Here is a 22141-nt window from a genome sequence, read left to right as displayed (position 1 = left end):
GTAGGTCTGTGTCTTTATTCTTGTCTTACCTCTAGGTTCTAGATTTCAGTAGAGAGACAAAACTGATTTCAACTTCAGGCTCCTCGGGGAAGAATTCGCTTTCTCCTTTAAGTGCCCACATTTTATTTCTTCAGTAAATGAGTATTCAGTTTTAATGTTAATTGATTTTTATCACCTTATTTATTTTCTTAGTTAAAATATGCTCTTAGGAGCTTTAAAAATAACTGCCCTTTCCCCCATAAGCTTCTACTTATCAGGCGTTGTCATAAGTTGCCTTCAGCATTGCTAATGCAGGACATTTCCAACAAATCAAATCAGCTTTTATTTAGTTCAATTTAAGGGATGAATCAGCTTTGGATGTCCTCTAAATGAATTACAAATTAATTGGCTCAGTGTGTTCAGTGTTCTGTTCATTATTCCTTCCAATTGACAATAATGTAGGCTAAATTATAGTGGAGAATTTGGTTCAATGGAAAAATATGGGAATATTTATGCTGCCTGTTATGAATTGTTTGAATCTACCTAGAACCTTACTACCATTTATTTTGCTCTTTGTTTTGCTTTGAGAATTTTAGCTCCACAAATATTGTACAATCAATATAGGAGGGACATGTAATGAGATTTTTATGTTATAAATATTATAACTTGAGGGTTATTTCACTTGATTAAAAAAGAAACTTGGATGACATGTTTTGATTCTTTTATTGGAAACATGTAATTTAGTACCAATACTTGTAATAACTGTTACTCATCAGGTTTTTTTTTTTAACTTGGGGAAGAACAGATCTAGCTGGAAAGGAAATTGATTGACACACACTCAAAGAAAAACTGTACTATATGTCTTATGAAAAGACACATGCTAATTGTACAATCTAATTTCACTTTCTTGGTGGTAAACTGAGAATTCATATATTGTTTTTCCTCCTGATAGCTAACATTTCTTTTCAAAAGATTGTAGCTTTAAGACAAATTTGCACCTGTTGTTTAGTATTGTATCAGTTTTAGTTATGATAACTCTTTTATTTGAGTCATGGTTTATATGTTGTGTACATTATTTTCTGTTGTTACCTATATCTAATTTAGGAGAGGGTTCCATTTTAAATTTCAATTAGGAAGGAAACATTGAAAGCAGTTTATGTCTAGGAAGTCTTTGACGTCTAACCTCTCTGTGGGGCCAGATCATTTATTCTTAGGTAGAAGGCAGCAACAGAACCTCACATCTCATGCCATAATGATTTGCCACTTTTGTCCTCAATTCATTCAGTCTCACAGGCTTTTTCTGTCTCTCACTCTTGCTCTCACCACATTCTTTCATCACAAACACACACATACAGGATTTTGCAGCATATAGTTAGATAGATAGATAGATAGATAGATAGATAGATAGATATAGATATTGATATTCAGTTTTCAAATTTTATTTTTATTTAAAATTTTGGTCATAAAGGTTCCTATTAAATTGTTTAAACAATATTTAACTTAGGAAGTGAAAATCTTCTGTTTTCCCTATATACAGTTGGTTATTATATATTCTTGCAGAATTTCTTCCACGTGTCAGCATTTTTCTTTTGTTTTCCTTTTTATTTTTTTAACGTCTAATTGCTTTACAATAGTGTGTTAGTTTCTGCTGTAAAACAAAGTGAATCAGCTATATGTATACATATATCCCCTCAACAGCATACATATATATATATATTTTTTTAAATAAATTTATTTATTTATTGACTGCATTGGGTCTTCATTGCTGTGCACGGGCTTTCTCTAGTTGCCATGAGCAGGGGCTACTCTTTGTTGCAGTTGAGGTGTGCGGGCTTCTCATTATGGTGGCTTCTTTTGTTGCGGAGCACAGGCTCTAGGTACGGGGGCTGCAGTAGTTGTGTCATGCAGGCTCAATAGTTGTGGCTCAGGCTTAGTTGCTCCATGAGAGCATGTGAGATCCTCCTGGACCAGGGCTCGAACCCATGTCCCCTGCATTGGCAGGCAGATTCTTAACCACTGCACCAGCAGGGAAGTCCCTATATTTTTAACTAAAGTTAATTTTCAGATTTTTTTACCACCCCTTGAGTTAATTGGAGACACCATAGGGATAAAGCTACTAGAAAATAATCAGATATATTTCTACTTCTAGCTCTGCTATGGTCTCTCTGTGCCCTGTTGAATAAGTCCTTTGACCTTTCTTTTCATGACTCCTTATTCACAAATAGAGGTCATTATTCTATCATGCTTCTAATTTATTTCCTAGGGATGCCTCCAGGATTCGTTGAATTCAAACAATATATAAAGTCCATAGTTTATTGGTTCAAAAAAACCCTAAGAGTAAAAAGGATGGGCTTATTCTGAAACTTTCTGAAGCCATAAATATGATTGTTCTTTGAAAACAACATTATCTTATTACATTTATCTTATTTAGTCTTTTAATTTATTATAACATTAGTAGGAGCCAATCTGTGGTAAATCTAGATTAATTTATCAAAAGACAACACTGTGACATGATCCTGACTGGTATGTTTTTAAATATATGTAGTGTGAATGTGAATATACGTGTTATAGAAAAAAGTTTGAAAGAACATATATTAGAATTAACAAGTGTAATTTCCAGGATTGTTAGCGATTTAAATTCTCTTCTTTTTAAATATATCTGTATTTTCTACAATTAATATGTATTATTTATGTGACTACAACCATTTTTATCAACATTGCTTAATTGTTATCAGGTAAATTTTTTACTCATTTTATTCTAGCACACTTTCATGTTATAGTAATAAATACCATGATAATGCCCATTTCAGGAAGGGGGAACACAGAGTAAGAATTGTGAAATAATTTATTTGTTGAAAGTAACCTAGCACATATCACTCTGATGATTTAATATTTTTCCTTTGAGTATTCTAATTTTTTTAAATGTTTTTTACAGCTACAAGACCGCACTCAGTTCAGTGACCAAGACTTAGCCACCCTTAAGAAGTACTGGGACAATGGCATGACCAGCCTTGGCTCTGTTTGTAGAGAGAAAATTGAAGCAGTGGCAACTGAATTGAGTGTTGACTGTGAAATAGTTCGGGTAAGGTATTTTCAATAATTTTCATGTTGTGGTTGAAGAGTGTCATAAATGAAAGCCTTAAAAAGTTGTATGGTTGGCATTTCTCTAATTAGTGATGTTGAGCATCTTTTCATGTGCTTTTTGGCCATCTGTGTGTCTTCTTTGGAGAAATGTTTATTTAGAGATTCTGCCCATTTTTTGGTTGGGTTGTTTGTTTTTTTCATATTGAGCTGCATGAGCTGTTCATATATTTTTGAGATTAATCCCTTGTCAGTCGCTTCATTTGCAAATATTTTCTCCCATTCTGAGGGTTGTGTTTTCATTTTGTTTATGGTTTCCTTTGCTGTGAAAAACGTTTAAAGTTTTGCTAGGTCCCATTTGTTTATTTTTGTTTTTATTTCCATTTCTCTAGGAGATAGGTCAAAAAAGATATTGCTGTGATTTATGTCAAAAAGTGTTCTGCCTATGTCTTCCTCTAAGAGTTTTATAGTGTCTGGCCTTATAGTTAGGTCTTTAATCCATTTAGAGTTTATTTTTGTGTATGGTGTTAGGGAGGGTTCTATTTTCATTCTTTTACATGTAGCTGTCCAGTTGTCCCAGCACTACTTATTGAAGAGATTGTCTTTTCTCCATTGTATATTCTTGCCTCCTTAGTCATAGATTAGTTGACCATAGGTGAATGGATTTATCTCTGGACTTTCTGTCCTGTTTCATTGATTTATGTATCTGTTTTTGTGTCAGTACCATACTGTTTTGATTATGGTAGCTTTGTAGTATAGTCTGAAGTCAGCCTGATTCCTTCAGCTCCATTCTTCTTTCTCAAGATCGTTTTGGCTATCTGGGGTCTTCTGTTTTTCCATACAAATTCTAAATTTTTTTGCTCTAGTTCTCTGAAAAATGCCTCACACTGGTCAGAATGGCCACCATCAAAAAATCTACAAACAATAAATACTGGAGAGAGTGTAGAGAAAATAGGACCCTCCTACACTGTTAGTGGGAATGTAAATTGGTACAACCATTATGGAGAACAGTATGGAGGTTTCTTAAAAAACTATATATAGAGCTACCATATGATCCAGCAATCCCACTCCTGGGCATATATCCAGAGAAAACCAAAATTCAAAAAGATACATACACCCCAATGTTCACTGAAGCACTATTTACAGTAGTCAAGGCATGGAAGCAACCTAAAAGTCCATCAACAGAGGAATGGATAAAGAAGTTGTGGTACATATATACAATGGAATATTACTCAGCCATAAAAAGAGAATGAAATAATGCCATTTGCAGCAACATGAATGGACCTAGAGATTATCACACTAAATGAAGTAAGTCAGACAGAGAAAGACAAATAGCATATGATATCACTTATATGTGGGATGTAATTTTAAAAATGATACAAATGGACTTATATGCAAAAGAGAAACAGACTCACAGATCTTGAAATCAAACTTATGGTTACCAAAGGGAAAATGTGGCAGGAAATGATAAATTAGGAGATTGGGATTAACATATACACACTACTATATATAAAATTGGTAACAAAAAGGACCTACTCTGTAACACAGGGAACTTTACTCAATACTCTGTAATAATCTCTATGGGAAAAGAATCTGAAAAAGAATGGATATATGTATAACTGATTCATTTTGCTGTATACCTGAAACTAACACAACATTGTTAATCAACTATACTTCAATAAAAATTAATTTAAAAAATTGTATGAGGTGCTTTAAACAATGCCATCAATAAAGTGAAAAAGATAACCCACAGAATGGGAGGAAATATGTTCAAATCAAATATCTGATAAGGATCTTATCCAGAATATGTAAAGAACTCTTACATATCAATAATAAAAAGGCAAATAGTGTAATTTAAAAATGGGCAATAGATTAGAATAGTCATTTTTCCAAAGAAGATGTACAAGTGGCCAATAAATACACTAAAATATGTTCGACATCATTTGTCATTATGGAAATCAAAACCACAATGAGATACCTCTTAACACCCACTATGATGGCTATAATAAGAAAGACAGGTAATAAGTGTTGGCCAGGATGTGGAGCAATTGGAACCATTATACACTTCTGGTGAAAATATAAAATGTTTTAACCACTTTGGAAAACAGTCCTCAAAATTTTTAACATAGAGTTACCATATGACAGCAATTCCATTCTTAGGTATACACTCAAAAGAAATGAAAAGTATGTCCACTCAAAAACTTATACATGGAGATGCAAAATCTCTCGTATGGAGGGCCAACTATGGGACTTGAGTATCTGTGGATTTTGGTATCCCCGATGGGTCTTGGAACCCCCCCAAGGCTACTTCCCAACTGTAGAGTCACATAACTAAGTTGTTGCAAACATACTTAAAATGTTTCCAATAATTGCATCAAGCAAAAAAAAAAAAAAGGTATTTCCTTTAGTGTTTACATCTACATTGATAACATCAATTCATCATTTTTTTTTGTTATTCAGACCAGAGCAGCTTGTTTCTTTATTGCAGATAATAGTTTGTTCAGAGCTTTGTGACCTCCTAGAGGTGTGGGATAGGGAGGATGGGAGGGAGGGAGATGCAAGAGGGAAGAGATATGGGAACATATGTGTAACTGATTCACTTTGTTATAAAGCAGAAACTAACACACCATTGTAAAGCAATTATACTCCAATAAAGATGTAAAAAAAATGTGCTTGAAGAGAGAGGTGTAGAATTATGCAACATCATTTCAACATATATGACTACAGAACACTTTTTTCAAAAGACTGACATTGCACAGGGACATCAGTTAAGGGGTCATTGCTTTAAGTGTCTTCACATTTGTGACATTTTATTTTTCCTTTGCAATAGTCCTATGAGGTATAGAAGAACAAGGTCACACCTTTCAGATAAAAATGTTGCTAATAAATAATTAAAACTAACTGATATATCAAGTATTAATCGAATATATAGGATGTCATTTACTATTCTAGTCACCATAGGGCTAGAATGAAAATGTAAATCTTAGTTCTTGCTCTACTTGAAGAGATAAGTCATACAAGAGGAAAACAACCATGAAATGGTACTTTCTTTTTATCCAACAATATTTTTATACAAGTTTTAGTACATAATGGCATCTGATGTTGCCTGATTACTGAAAATAAGACTCATGGATGGTAAATTATTCACTGAAGTTATAAGCAGGTCAGTTCTGGACCTTACATTACCACTTGAACTTTGTGAATTCCAAAAGAAAATCACTAACTGGTATAATGTCTATCATATAAAGAAAAGAAAGGATAACTATATCCCCCAATAATTAGTCAGCAATATCAATGCACCAGCACTGGAGTATTGTTGAATCCAACCTCGTGATCTTCTAAAAATGACCATTCAAAAGTCCCTGGGAAATCACCAAACTCCTTTAGAAGGATTTAGCTAGAACTCTCTGTGTTTCTATAATAATATTTTATTGATCAAGATTGACAAAGTAGAACATTACCCTTTGTTTCCAAAGTGAGACACAAGGCCCTTGGTTTTGTTATTTAAGAAGTGTGTCCTCACCAAATGAACCTACCTACGAAACAGAAATAGACTCACAGACATAGAGAACAGACCTGTGGTTGCCAATGGCAGAGGGTGGGGGAGGGATGGAGTGGGAGTTTGGGGTTAGCAGATGCAAGCTATTATATACAGAAGAGATAAACAACAAGGTCTTACTGTATTGCACAGGGAACTGTATTCAATATCCTGTGATAAACCATAGTGGAAAAGAATATAAAAAAGAATACGTATGTATATATATATATATATATATATATATATATATATATATATATATATATATATCTGAATCACTTTACTGTACAGCAGAAATTAACACAACATTGTAAATCAACTATACTTCAATTTAAAAAAAAAGAAGTGTGTCCTGTAAAATTAACATTATCTTTAGTCTTAATGAAAGATTATTACAAGGGCTTCTAACAATGGGGAACTTACACTACAAAATTTGGCCAGCATGTAATAACGAGAGATATTCTTCTGTCATAAAATTTTTAAAAGACAGTATATTTGCTTTGTTTGGAGGTTTTTGGCATTCTCCACTAATGGCCTCTCTACTACATGTTACATTATTAACATTAACTTGTTTGGAAAGTTGGCAAAAAGTTGCTATATCGTATTACTTCAAGTGGTTCTATGGTACTACAAACATAAACTAGGGACCAAAGAAACAATAAAAATATTCATCTATGTTAAGAGACTGATTATTCATAATGGTCAGAAATTCTGAATTCTACATATAATACAAGGTGGAATTTCAATTAACACTTTAGTATTACGGTGACAGCGTTCACGGCTCAACCAGTAACTAATGGGATAACTTTGGGTGTCACTCTCTAAAATTCAGTGTTCACAGCTGTTTAAAAAGAGAGAGAGAGAGAGAGAGAGAGAGAGAGAGAACAAATTACCTGCTTCACTGGGGTGAAAGAAATGAGAACTGAATATATTCTAAGGATCACTGGTCCCTTCAGGGAGCCAGTTCCAAATTACTTAGGAAAACACTTAATACTATACCTTTCCCATGTCCCAAGGAGATTAGTATAAGTATCAACATACTCCAAGGCTCTGTGAAGTTCTGCTGTAATGAAATTTATTAACTTTCCATAACCAAGTGTTTCTCCAGTCTACTTGTTCCCAAAACAATTCTGCTTTTTCCTGTTGGTACCCCCAAGAATCAGTGCTACCCAGAACACACTTGAGGGCGATGCCCCATGAAAACAAAAAGATGAATTTTAATGACCTCCAGGAATAAAAGTTTTGAACTTGATGATGTATTATTTCTGATTATAAGTAACACACACAATAAGACACCCTTGCCACCCTTGCTGGAGATAGCTGCAGAGTTCAAGTACCGATAATGTAACAGTAATGAGTTTGTACGGAGAGCAAATTGGATGCATCTTGTGACGCTACCTATACAGAATGAGGTAAAGCTATCTTGAGTGTGAACATTGATTCATCTTTTTTAGGAAAAATTGATTTGACTTTGAAGAAAAGTTTATCAATTTCAAGATTATATCTATTCAAATTAAATAAAACTGCCAATTCTTGTGTCAGCTTACCATCATTAACATGAAAATCAAAAAGGCATACTATAAATTGAAAAGAAACTCTAAGCTTATGAATATCAACAAAGTATCCTTCAAATTTTTCTTGTAATTTTTGAAATCCTTGTATATAGAACTGGTGACTACGCCTACAATCTGCACATTGATTCATGTTAGAAAAGTGTATAAAATAATCATTTTTATTGATATGAAAAGTTTTAATCTTAGCAAAAATTATCACACTTGTCTGGGTAGTTCACAAATAAGCTCTTCCTTTCATTGAATCTTCAAGTATAACTTGATCTTATGCAGTGTGATCTCAGTGAAAAAAGTAGAAATCACATTGCCAGTTTTGTCTTTTATTAGTGAATATTCGGTAAACATTACTACTGTGGACTTATTGTTTGTGTCACTTCCAAATTCAGATGTTGAAACTCTAATCCACAATATGATGATATTTGGAGGTGGGGCCTTTGTAAGGTAATTAGGTTATGTTAGTTCCTGAGAGTGAGGACCTCAAGATGGGATTAATGCCATAATGAAAAGAGCCACATCTCTCTTTCTCTCTCTTGGCCCTGTGAGGACACACGGAGAAGTTGGCTGTCTACAAGCCAGGAAGTGGACTCTCACCAGACACCAGGTCTACTGGTGCCTTGATCTAGACAAATATTTGTTGTTTAAAGAAAACTTATACATGGATGTACACAACAGCATTATTCATAATAGCAAAAAAGTAGGAAAAAATGTTCAAGTGAATGAATAGACAAAATGTGATATATGCATATAATGGAATATTATAGAGCCATATAAAGGAATGAAATACTGAAACATGCTATAAAATAGATGAATCTTGAAAACATTATGCCAAATGAAAGAAGCCAGTCACAAAAGACTGCATATTTTATAGTTCCATTTATATGAAATGTCCAGAATAGGCACATCTATAGAGACAGAGGGTGGATTTGTGGCTGCTAGGGGCTGGTGGGAGGGAGGAATGAGGAGTGACTGCTAATGGGTATAGGGTTTGTTTTTGGCATGATGAAAATGTTCTGGAATTAGCTAGTGGTAATTGTTGCACAACTCTGTGAATATGTTAAAAATATTTTCACTGTACACATTAAATGAGTGAGTTGTATGGCATGTTAAATATATCTTGATAACACTGTTTTTAAAATTGCATGAGATATCTGCCCTCTTAGCACAGCTGGCAGCACATAAGTTTCATAAAATTGCATGAGGTGATCTGAAATACAGTACTCCCCCCTTATTTGTGGTTTTGCTTTCTGCAATTTCAGTTACCTGTGCTCAACTGCAGTCTGAAAATATTAAATGGAAAATTCCAGAAATAAACAATTCATAAGTTTTCATTTGTGCTCTGTTTGGAATAGCATGATAGATCTTGTGTCCTCCTGCTCCATCCTAGGATGTGAATCATCCCTTTCTCCAGTGTATTTATGCTGTATATGCTACCCACCCATTAGTCACTTAGTAGCCATCTAAATTATCAGATTGACTGTCATGGTATCTCAGTGCTTGTGTTCAAGTAACCCTTATTTTACTTAATAATTGCCCCAAATCTCAAGAGTAGTGATGCTGGCAACTTGGATATTCTCTTACTGTGCCTAGTTTATAAATTAAACTTTATTGTAGGTGTGTGTATAGAAAAAAAAAACATAGTATATATAGTGTTCGATACTATCCCTGGTTTCAGGCATTCATTCAGATAATAGGGGAGTACTGTACATCTCACATATTATATAATGAATGATAGATTGAAAAATTATATTGATCAGTCGTGGGAACTGTAGTTTACATTCCATTTAAAAGATACTTGTATAAGATTTAGATAGTGGCAGACGTATGGTGGTATTTAACAACCAGCTATTTAAGGAAAAAAAAGCCCTGATTTATAACATTTGTTGATTTCTATGATATAAAGATTCCTGCCATGGCTGATTCCATGGCTTCTTCAATGCAGAGTTCAAAAGAGATGCTAACAATTGACTCTTGTGAGCAAGTATAAGTAGGATTCAGCTCACACTGGAGGATCATTACAGAAAATCAAGAATGAAGTACTATTAAAGAAAAAGGACAAAATGCAGAACTCTTCCAGAGGAAGAAATAAAGTATTTTCTCATACATATATGAAGAAAGAGGGAGAAATATAGGGAGAAATCATAGAGCACATTTCTCAAAATAAATAGTGTTCTCAAAATAAATACTGCTCTGTCCAGAGCCATGCTTTTTATTTTTTTTTAGGATTCAGATGAGAAATCAAATAAAATCCTGTATTTACTGAGCATGCTATGTGTTATATATACGAACAGGGAACTAGAAATGCGTTAGACACTTGTCCTATTTCTAAGGAGCTTTAAGTCTAGCAAAAGGGGTGACAAAAGAATATAAATGACTGAAGAGGAATTGGAGTGGTATCATGGTATGAGGAGCCTAATCAAAAGCCACAATTAGGGAAATACAGAGCATGTGTTTTTGTTGTCACTGTTTTTAATGTTTCTTTAAATCAAAGTTATACATGCACATAGCTTAAGGAGCTAAGTTCTGTAGAACTTGCTACAAAACCAACATTCTTTACTCCTCTCCTCCTACCATTTCCCGATAGCCAGAGTACTTTCTACTCTTTAAGATGATTCCTTTGGTATTTACCACCATCTGAATAATGTGGTATATTAATTAGAATTAGGTTTTGCTGTGAATAACAAAAAAACTCAAAATAACAACGGCTTAAACAAGATATTTCAATTCCATGTACAAGTCCAGAGCTGGCATGGCCCTTCTGCCTTGTGAAGTCCTCAAGAGACTCTAATGCCTTCCATCTTCCATTCTGCCATCCCTATGATGTAGCCCTGGTCCTCAAGGTCCAAAATTATGGCATTTACAGTCCAGGCAGCATGACAGAGATGGAGAGAAAGAAGGGACAAAAAGTGTGTACTAGCTATCTTTTAAAAGGGATTCCCAGAAACTGCCACAAGACATATTCACTTAAATCCCATTGGCTAAATATTAGTCACATGGTCATACCTAACTACAAGGGAAGCTGCAAATGTAGTTATATTGTAGAGAGTCATGTGCCCAGCTAAACTTTCAGTTATTATTGGAAGAGGGAGAAAGATATTGGGGAACACCTAGCTGTCTCATCTATCTGTTTATATCACTACTTCTTGATTTTTCAGTGTTAGGCATTGTTGATTGATTTTTGACTATGAAATGCAAGGCATTTTGTCTAACTCTTTCAAGATCTCTTTATTGATCCTTTCACCTACATGCATACTTCTTCTCTTCTTATCCTCACAGTATAATTATTCCATAATTTTGGTTAGTTTGATATTTTGTGTTAACATTATTATGACTATGTAAATGCTTTATACATTTGACTTGCGTGGTATAATATTATTTTTGTCCTTTTCTGCATACTATTATTCTGTTTCCTTGGAGTTCTTTATTTACTTTGGTTTTGGTTTTTGTATGTTTGCTTGCTTAATTTTCTAGGTACTACTACTAATTTATCCTCAAAACCTTCCCCAGTTGTACATACTTCCTTTCAATACATTCATACACATTTGGTAGTACAACAATTTTATCATCTTAAAGAAATTCTCCTGGAACTTCTGATCTGCTCCAAACTGTTACTCTGCACCTGGAGCACAACTGTTACCCTGAGATTTCCATATTCAATCTGTCTGTTCTTTTGCTATACTTTCAGTAAGATATTCTCAAATTTATCTTCCAACTTTTCTTTTTTGAGGTTTTTTCATTTTTGTTTTTATTCAATCTGCCACTGATACTAATAAACTCCACGTGCCATGACAGCAGCTTTCAGGATCCATGGACTGTCATAAGGGTTCCTTGAGACCCCATACTGCAGGAGAGAGGACACAGAGACAGAATATTACTAAAAACATACTCTTCCAAAATGAAAGATAAGATAACCATAGGGTTCCTCACTAAGATTCTATTTGATATAAAGGAGTTTTAGGCATAACTGAGGTTAAAAAATTTCAAAGCCATGGATACTGTGCAGAAATTTTTGTCCCTATAAAAATACTAACATACAGAAAAAGAAAGAAGTATTACCATTTTCTTCTTGCTTATGGCTTATTAAAACTTCTACTAGAGGAAAGAATAGTGAACAGCTTACTATCTTTTTATTTTTAATGGTTTTCCAAAATGCAGCATGCCCACAGCAGAAAGAAACTTTGAAAAGGTTATGTGCTGTAATAGGACTTCTTTTGTAATATTAGATAAACTGCAAATAAAAATATGTTTCCCACATAAATATATTCCTGAGATTGTGGTAGAAACTATGTAGATGTTTAAAAGTCTAATAGACCTTCTAGTTATTGATCACCAAAATGAACTTTGCCTCAGGATGTACAGTTAGCCATTACTTGTGGAATAATGTGGAAATTTTAGATTCATGTTTCCTTGTTATATCTTACATTTCTAAAAAAGTCTAAGAAGCAAATTTGGTATATTTCCCCTTTAATTTCATTGAATATTATGTACATACATTTCTTTAATGTGGAATGTTTTCCCAGGTTCCTGCCTAATATTACTGACATTCATTCATGAAAGGTAAACCGAACACCTATTATGTGCCAGAACTCTTCTAGATGCCATGAGAAAAACGCAGTTCTCCTTCAGAATTTGCAATATAGCATGGTCAAATTTTTTAGTCTCTGTGCTTCAGTTAACAGTAAATGGACATAATATAACAGAGGGTGGTTTTGAGATAACATATGTGGATAATAAGTGTAAAGCACCATAAGTCACCCGTAAAAGTTTGTTCCCTCCCCTATCTCTCTGCAATTCAGTTTAATGCCTGCCTTTTCCATCTGTGTTTTCATTGTAGTGGACATACATAAAAACAAACTCTTGTATGGTCAAATATTTATATAAACAACACATGTTTGAATGTTAAAAACACATTTTGAAAGACAAGTAAATTTCATGGTAAACAGATGTATGTTTTTACATTTTAGATTATGTTTATTTTCCTAGGATCATGGCTAAATTTGAAATGAATTTAAATAGAAGAATTCTTTGCACTTATACTGTTTTTAGCTTGTTTTTTCATTAAATATAACCCTCCACCACCAATGTGTATGAAAAACAAATTGTAAACTCTCTATTATATAACATGGATATTGACTTAAAGCTGGTGGGCATCTTGAGATTGAATACCATACTCTTATTTTATATAAGAAAAGTGTAGATAGATGGGAGTATGGCTCACCTAAGGTCACACAGCTGGTCAGTGATTAGAGGCCAGATCTCTTTATTACCAGTCTACCATTATTGTCATTTCCATTTCACAAGTCTATGCCTTGCCATAAGAATTATTTTGCATATTTCTTAAAAATACAAAGTCTTGTTAAAGCTAAAGCCTCTGGCAAGTACTGAAATTGGAATTGATCATTTCCTAAGGTGCAGCATTTATCTCTCTTACTTAATGTATCACCCTGTACATATTTTTCTACATGAGCTTCTCTGAGGACAGCAGTTATAAATGCTTGATGGGGCATATGTCAGAGTGTAAAAAAGAAAAATATACTGATTAACAAGACTCAAAAACAAAGGTGGGGGGGACCTTCAAGAAAGCGGAGGAATAAGACGTGGAGATCAACTTCCTCCCCACAAATACATCAAAAATACATCTACATGTGGAACAACTCCTACATAACACCTACTGAAGGCTGGAAGAAGACCTCAGACTTCCCAAAAGGCAAGAAATTCCCCACGTACCTAGGTAGGGCAAAAGAAAAAAGGAAAAACAGAGACAAAAGAATAAGAATGAGACCTGCACATCTGAGAGGGAGCTGTGAAGGAGGAAAACTTTCCATACACTAGGAAGCCCCTTCAGTGGTGGAGACAGGCAGTGGGCAGGGGGGAAGCTTTGGAGCCATGGAGGAGAGTACAGCAACAGGGGTGCAGAGGGCAAAACAGAGATTCCTTCACAGAGGATCAGCGCCGACCAGCACTCACCAGCCTGAGAGGCTTGTCTGCTCACCCGCCAGGGCAGGTGGGGGCTGGGAGCTGAGGCTCTCGTTTTGGAGGTCAGATCCCAGGCAGAGGATTGGGGTTGACTGTGTGAACACAGCCTAATGGGGGCTAGTGTGCCACAGCTAGCTGGGAGGGAGTCTGGGAAAAATCTGGACCTGCCTAAGAGGCAAGAGACCATTGTTTCAGGGTGCTCGAGGAGAGGAGATTCAGAGCACTGCCTAAACGAGCTCCAGAGATGGGCACTAGCAGGCTAACAACACAGACACCAAAGATGGCCATGAAATGCTAAGGCTGCTGCTGCAGCCACCAAGAACCCTGTGTGCAAGCACAGGTCACTATCCACACCTCCTCTCCCAGGAGCATGTTAAGCCTACCACTACCAGGGTCCCATGATCCAGGGACAACTTCCCCAGGAGAACACACGGTGCACCTCAAGTTCTTGCCACATCATGCCTGCCTCTGCCACCACAGGCTCAACCTACATTCCATACCGCTGACTCCCCTCGGGCTGAGTGAGCCAGAGACCCCTGAACAACTGCTACTTTAACCCCATCCTGTCTGGGCAAAGAACAGATACCCTCAGGCAACCTACATGCAGAGGCATGGCAAAACCCAAAGCCAAACCCCAGGAGCTGTGCAAACAAAGAAGAAAAAGGGGAATTTCTCCCAGCAGCCTCAGGAACAGTGGATTAAATGTCCACAATCAATTTGATGTAGCCTGCATCTGTGGAATACCTGACTAGATAACAAATGATCCCAAAATTGAGGTGGTGAATTTTGGGAGCAACTGTACGCTTGGGGTCAGCCTTCTGCATCTAATTTGTTTCTGATTTTAGGTTTATTTTAGTTTAGTATTTAGAGTTTATTATCATTGGTAGATTTGCTTATTGATTTGGTTGCCCTCTTCCTCCTTAGTTTTCTCTCATATACAGATTTATTTTTCCTTATTCTCTTTTTCTGATGGTGTATGTGTATGATTCTTTGTGTGATTTGTCTGCATAGCTTTACTTTTACCATTTATCCTAGGATTCTCTCTGTCCATTTTTTGTTTGTTTGTTTGATTTTTAGTATAGTTTTTAGCACTTGTTACCATTGGTGGTTTGTTTTTTGGATTGGTTGCTCTCTTCTTTCTATCTTTCTTTGCTTTTCCTTTTTTATTACCTTATATTATTTTAATTTTTAATAATTATTTTTTTATTTTAATAACATTTTTATTTTATTTTATTTTATTCTTCCTTTCTTTTTTTCTCCTTTTTTTTTCTGAGCTGTGTGGCTGACATGGTCTTGGTCCTCCATCCAGGTGTAAGGCCTGTGCCACTGAGGTTGGAGAGCCGAGTTCAGGACATTGGTCCAAAAGAGACCTCCCAGATACATGTACTATGAACCAATGAAAGCTCTCCCAGAAATTACCATCTCAATGCTAAGACCCAGCTCCACTCAATGATGAGCAAGGTACAGTGTTGGACACCCTATGTAAAACAACTAGCAAAACAGGAATACAACCCCACTCATTAACAGAGAGGCTGTAAAATCATAAAAAAGGTCACAGACACCCCCAAAACAAACTACCAGATGTGGCCCTGCCACAAGAAAAAAAGATCCAGCATCATCCACAAGAACACAGGCACCAATCCCTTCCACAGGAAGCCTACACAAACCACTGAACAAACCTCAGCCACTGGGGGAAGACACCAAAAACAACTGGAACTATGAAGCTGCAGCCTGCAAAAAGGAGACCCCAACACAGTAAGTTAAGCAAAAGGAGAATACAGAGAAACACACAGCAGATGAAGGAGCAAGGTAAAAAATCACCAGATCAAACAAATGGAGAGGAAATAGGCAGTCTACCCGAAATAGAATTCACAGTAATGATAGTAAAGATGATACAAAATCTTGGAAATGGAAAGGAGAAAATACAAGAAACGTTTAACAAGGACATAGAAGAACTAAAGAGCAAACAAACAATGATGAAGAACACAATAAATGGAATTAAAAATTCTTGAGAAGGAATCAGTAGCAGAATAACTGAGGCAGAAGACCGAATAAATGACCTGGAAGATGAAATAGTGGAAATACCTATTGCAGAGCAGAATAAAGAAAGAAAGAATCAAAGGAATTGAGGACAGTATTAGAGACCTCTGGGACAACATTAAATGCACCAACATTCGAATTATAGGGGTCCCAGAAGAAAAAGAGAAAAAAGAAAGGGATGGAGAAAATATTTGAAGAAATTATAGTTGAAAACTCCCCTAATATGGCAAAGGAAATAGTCAGTCAAGTCCAGGAAGCAAAGAGAGTCCCATACAGGATAAATCCAAGAAGAAACACACCAAGACACATATTAATCAAACTATCAAAAGTTAAATACAAAGAAAAATTATTAAAAGCAGCAAGGGAAAAGCAACAAATAATATACAAGGGAATCCCCATAAGGTTAACAGGTGATCTTTCAGCAGAATCTCTGCAAGCCAAAAGGGAGTGGCAGGACATATTTAAAGTGAAGAAAGAGAAAAACCTACAGCCAAGATTACTCTACTCATCAAGGATCTCATTCAGATTCAACGACAAAATTAAAATCTTGACAAAAAAGCAAAAGTTAAGAGAATTCAGCAGCACCGAACCAGCTTTACAACAAATGCTAAAGGAACTTATTTAGGCAGGAAACACAAGAGAAGGAAAATACCTACAATAACAACCCAAAACAATTAAGAAAATGATAATAGGAACATGCATATCGACAACTACCTTAAATGTAAATGGATTAAATGCTCCAACCAAAAGGCAGAGACTGGCTGAATGGATACAAAAGCAAGACCCATATATATGCTGTCTACAAGAGACCCACTTCAGACCCAGGGACACATACAGTCTGAAAGTGAGGGGATGGAAAAAGATATTCCATGCAAATGGAAATCAAAAGAAAGCTAGAATAGCAATTCTCATATCAGACAAAGTAGACTTTAAAATAAAGACTATTACAAGAGACAAAGAAGGACACTACATAATGATGAAGGGATCAATCCAAAAAGAAGATATAACAATTGTAAATATTTATGCACCCAAAGTAGGAGCACCTCAATACCTAGGGCAAATACTAGCAACCATAAAACGGGAAATCAACAGTAACACAATCATAGTACAGGACTTTAACACCCCATTTTAACCTATGGACAGATCATCCAAAATGGAAATATATAAGGAAACACAAGCTTTAAATGATACATTAAACAAGATGGACTTAACTGATATTTATAGGACATCCCATGCAAAAACAACAGAATGTACTTTCTTCTCAAGTGCTCATGGAACATTTTCCAGGTAGATCTTATCTTGGGTCACAAATCAATCCTTGGTAAATTTAAGAAAATTGAAATCATACAAAGTATGTTTTCTGAACACAACACATTGAGACTAGATATCAATTACATGGAAAAATCTGTAAAATACACAAACACATAGAGGCTAAACAATACACTACTAAACAACCAAAAGATCACTGAATAAATCAAAGAGGAAATCAAAAAATCCCTAGAAACAAATCACAATGAAAACACAACAACCCAAAACCTATGGGATGCAGCAAAAGTAGTACTAAGAAGGAAGTTTATACCAATACATTTTACCTCCAGAAACGAGAAACATTCCAAATAAACAACCTAAACTTATACCTAAAGCAATTAGAAAAAGAAGAACAAAAAAATCCGAAAGTTAGGAGAAGGAAAGAAATCATAAAGACCAGGTCAGAAAAAAAATGATAAAGAAATGAAGGAAATGAGAGCAAAGATCAGTAAAACTAAAAGCTGGTTCCTTGAGAAGATAAACAAGATTGATAAACCATTAGCCAGATTCATCAAGAAAAAAAGGGAGAAGACTCAAATCAGTAGAATTAGAAATGAAAAAGAAGAAACAACTGACTCTCTAGAAATACAAAGAATCGAGATTTGGAAGCAAGATGGCAGATTAGAAGGACATGCTCTCACTCCCTCTTGAGAGAACACCAGAATCACAACTAACTGCTGAACAATCATCAACAGGAACACAATGGAATACACCAAAAAATATATCCCACATCCAAAGACAAAGTAGAAGCTACAATGAGATGGTAAGAGGGGCACTATCACAATAAAATCAAATCCCATAACTGCTGGGTGGGTGACTCACAAACTGGAGAACACTTATACCACAGAAGTCCACCCACTGGAGTGAAGGTCTTGAGCCCCACGTCAGACTTCCCAACCTGGGGTTCCAACAACAGGAGGAGAAATTCCTAGAAAATCAGACTTTGAAGGCTAGTGAGATTTGATTGCAGGACTCTGACAGGATTGGGGGGAAACAGACACTCCACTCTTGGAGGGCACACATGAAGTAGTGTGCACATTGGGACCCAGGGGAAGGAGCAGTGACCCCAGGGGACACTGAACCAGACATACCTGCTAGCGTTGGAGGGTCTCCTGCAGAGGCAGTGGGTGGCTGTGGCTCACCATGAGGACAAGGACACTGGCAGCAGAGGTTCTGGAAAGTATTCCTTGGTGTGAGCCCTCCCAAAGTCCACCATTGACCCCACCAAAGAGCCCGGGTAGGCTCTGGTGTTGGGTTGCCTCAGGCCAAACAACCAAAAGGGAGGGAAACCAGCCCCACCCATCAGCAGTCAAGCAGATTAAAGTTTTACTGAGCTCTGCCCACCAGAGCAACAGCCAGCTCTACCCACCACCAGTCCCTCCCATCAGGAAACTTGCACAAACCTCTTAGATAGCCTCATCCATCAGAGGGCAGATAGCAGAAACAAGAAGAACTACAATCCTGCAGCCTGTGGAATAAAAATCACATTCACTGAAAGATAGACAAGATGAAAAGGCAGAGGGCTATGTACCAAATGAAGGAACAAGATAAATGCCCAGAAAAAGAACAAAATGAAGTGGAGGTAGGCAACCATCCAGAAAATGATTTCAGATTAATGATAGTGAAGATGATCCAGGACCTCGGAAAATGAATGGAGGCGAAGATCAAGAAGATGAAAGAAATGTTTACTAAAGACCTAGGAGAATTAAAGAACAAACAAACAAAGATGAACAATACAATAACTGAAATGAAAACTACACTAGAAGGAATCAATAGAAGAATAACAGAGGCAGAAGAAGGGATAAGTGACCTGGAAGACAGAATGGTGGAATTCACTGCTGCGGAACAGAAAAAGAACAAAGAATGAAAAAAAATGAAGACAGCCAAAGAGACCTCTGGGACAACATTAAATGCAACAACTTTCACATTATAGGGGTCCCAGAAGGAGAAGAGAAAGAGAAAAGACTCAAAAAAAATATTTGAAGAGATTACAGTCAGAACCTTCCCTAACATGGGAAAGAAAATAACCATCCAACTCCAGGAAGCACAGAGAGTCCCACACAGGATAAACCCAAGGGGAAACATGCTGAGACAAATAGTAATCAAATTGGCAAAAATTAAAAACAAAGAAAAATTACTGAAAGCAGCAAGGGAAAAATGACAAATAACACACAAGGGAATCCCCATAAGGTTAACAGCTGATCTTTCAGCAGAAGCTCTACAAACCAGAAGGGAGTGTCATGATATACTTAAAGTAATGAAAGGGAAGAAGCTGCAACCAAGATTACTCTACCCAGCAAGGATCTCATTCAAATTCGATGGAGAAATCAAAAGCCTTACACACAAGAAAAAGCTAAGAAAATTCAGCACAACCAAACCAGCTCTACCACAAATGCTGAAGGAACTACTCTAAGTGGGGAACACAACAGAAGAAAAAGACCTACAAAAGTAAACCCAAAACAAATAAATAAATGGCCATAGGAGCATACATATTGATAATTACCTTAAACGTGAATGGATAAATTGCTCCAACCAAAAGACACAGGCTTGCTGAATGGATAGAAAAACAAGACCCATCTATATGCTGTCTACAAGAGACCCACTTCAGATCTAAGGACACATACAGACTGAAAGTGCGGGGATGGAAAATGATATTCCATACAAATAGAAATCAAAAGAAAGCTGGAGTAGCAATACTCATATCAGATACAAAAGACATTAAAGTAAAGAATTTTATAAGAGACAAGGAAGGACACTACATAATGATCAAGGGATCAATCCAAGAAGAAGATGTAACAATTATAAATATATATGCACCCAACATAGGAGCACTTCAATACATAAGGCACCTGCTAACAGCTATAAAAGAGGAAATCAACAGTAACACAATAATAGTGGGGGACTTTAACACCTCACTTACACCAATGAACAGATCATCCAAAATGAAAATAAATAAGGAAACAGAAGCTTTAAAAGACACAATAGACCAGATAGATTTAATTGATATTTATAAGACATTCTTTCCAAAAGCAGCAGATTACACTTCCTTCTGAAGTGCACATGGAACATTCTCCAGGATAGATCAAACCTTGGGTCACAAATCAAGCCTCAGTAAATTTAAGAAATTTGAAATCATATCAAGCAGCTTTTCTGACCACAATGTTATGAGATTAGAAATGAAATACAGGGAAAAAATGTTTAAAAAAACCCAAACACATGAAGGCTAAACAATACGTTACTAAATAACCAAGAGATCACTGAAGAAATCAAAGTGGAAATCAAAAAATACCTAGAGACAAAAGGCAATGAAAAAAAAGACGATCCAAAACCTATGGGATGCAGCAAAAGCAGTTCTAAGAGGGAAATTTATAGCTCTGCAAGCCTACCTCAAGTAACAAGAAAAGTCTCAAATAAAGAATCTAATGTTACACCTAAATGAACTAGAGAAAGAAGAACAAAGAATACCCAACGTTAGCAGAAGGGAACAAATCATAAAGATCAGAGCATAAATAAATGAAATAGAAACAAAGAAAACAATAGCAGAGATCAATAAAACTAAAAGATGGTTCTTTGAGAAAGTAAACCAAATTGATAAACCATTAGCCAGACTAATCAATAAAAAGAGGGAGAGGACTCAAATCAATAAAATTAAAAATGAGAAAGGAGAAGTTATAACAGACACCGCAGAAATACAAAGCATCCTAAGAGACTACTACAGGCAACTCTATGCCAATAAGTTGGACAACCTGGAAAAAAATGGACAAATTCTTAGAAAGGTATAACCTTCCAAGACTGAACCAGGAAGAAATAGAAAATATGAACAGACCAATCACAAGTAATGAAATTGAAGCTGTGATTAAAAATCTTCCAACAAACAAAAGTCCAGGACCAGATGGCTTCACAGGTGAATTCTATCAAACATTTAGACAAGAGCTAATGCCCATCCTTCTCAAACTCTTCCAAAAAATTGCGGAGGAAGGAGCACTCCCAAACTCATTCTATGAGGCCACCATAACCCTGATACCAAAACCAGACAAAGATACTACAAAAAAAGAAAATTACAGACAAATATCACTGATGAATATAGATGCAAAAATCCTAAACAAAATACTAGCAAACAGAATCCAACAACACATTAAAAGGATCATACACCATGATCAAGTGGGATTTATCCCAGGGATGCAATGATTCTTCAATATACGCAAGTCAATCAATGTGATACGCCGTATTAACAAGTTGAAGAATAAAAACCATATGATTTTCTCAATAGATGCAGAAAAATCTTTTGACAAAATTCAACAACGATTTGTGATAAAAACTCTCCAGAAAGTGGGAATAGAGGGAACCTACTTCAACATTAAAAAGGCCATATATGACAAACCCACAGCAAACATCATTCTCAATGGTGAAAAATTGAAAGCATTTCCTCTAAGATCAGGAAAAAGAAAAGGATGGCCACTCTCACCATTATTATTCAACATAGATTTATAAGTGCTAGCCACGACAATCAGAGAAGGACAAGAAATAAAAGGAATAAAAATTGGAAAAGAAGAAGTAAAGCTGTCACTGTTTGCAGATGACATGATACTATACATAGAGCATCCTAAAGATGCCACCAGAAACCTACTAGAGCTAATCAATGAATTTAGTA

At 35.9% G+C, this 22141-nt stretch overlaps 1 protein-coding gene across 12 annotated transcripts in view; it reads left to right on the top strand.

Annotated features, from left to right (window-relative positions):
* The window catches only part of HDX (highly divergent homeobox), a 262642-nt gene that overhangs the window by 191173 nt on the left and 49328 nt on the right, over positions 1-22141 (top strand). For all 12 annotated transcript variants that reach the window (XR_013825636.1, XM_079909948.1, XM_079909945.1 and 9 more), the window contains one exon: positions 2915-3061. Coding sequence is in view for 11 of the 12 variants with exons in the window: in XM_079909948.1 (XP_079766074.1) it covers positions 2915-3061 (147 nt within the window). In the remaining variant the exon portion in view is untranslated. The remainder of the gene's footprint in view (positions 1-2914; positions 3062-22141) is intronic.

Source organism: Stenella coeruleoalba (assembly GCF_951394435.1).
Source record: "Stenella coeruleoalba genome assembly, chromosome: X".
NCBI classification, from domain to species: Eukaryota; Metazoa; Chordata; class Mammalia; order Artiodactyla; family Delphinidae; genus Stenella; species Stenella coeruleoalba.
Note: the sequence above shows the minus strand (reverse complement) of the source record. Positions and strands in the feature narration are given on the sequence as shown.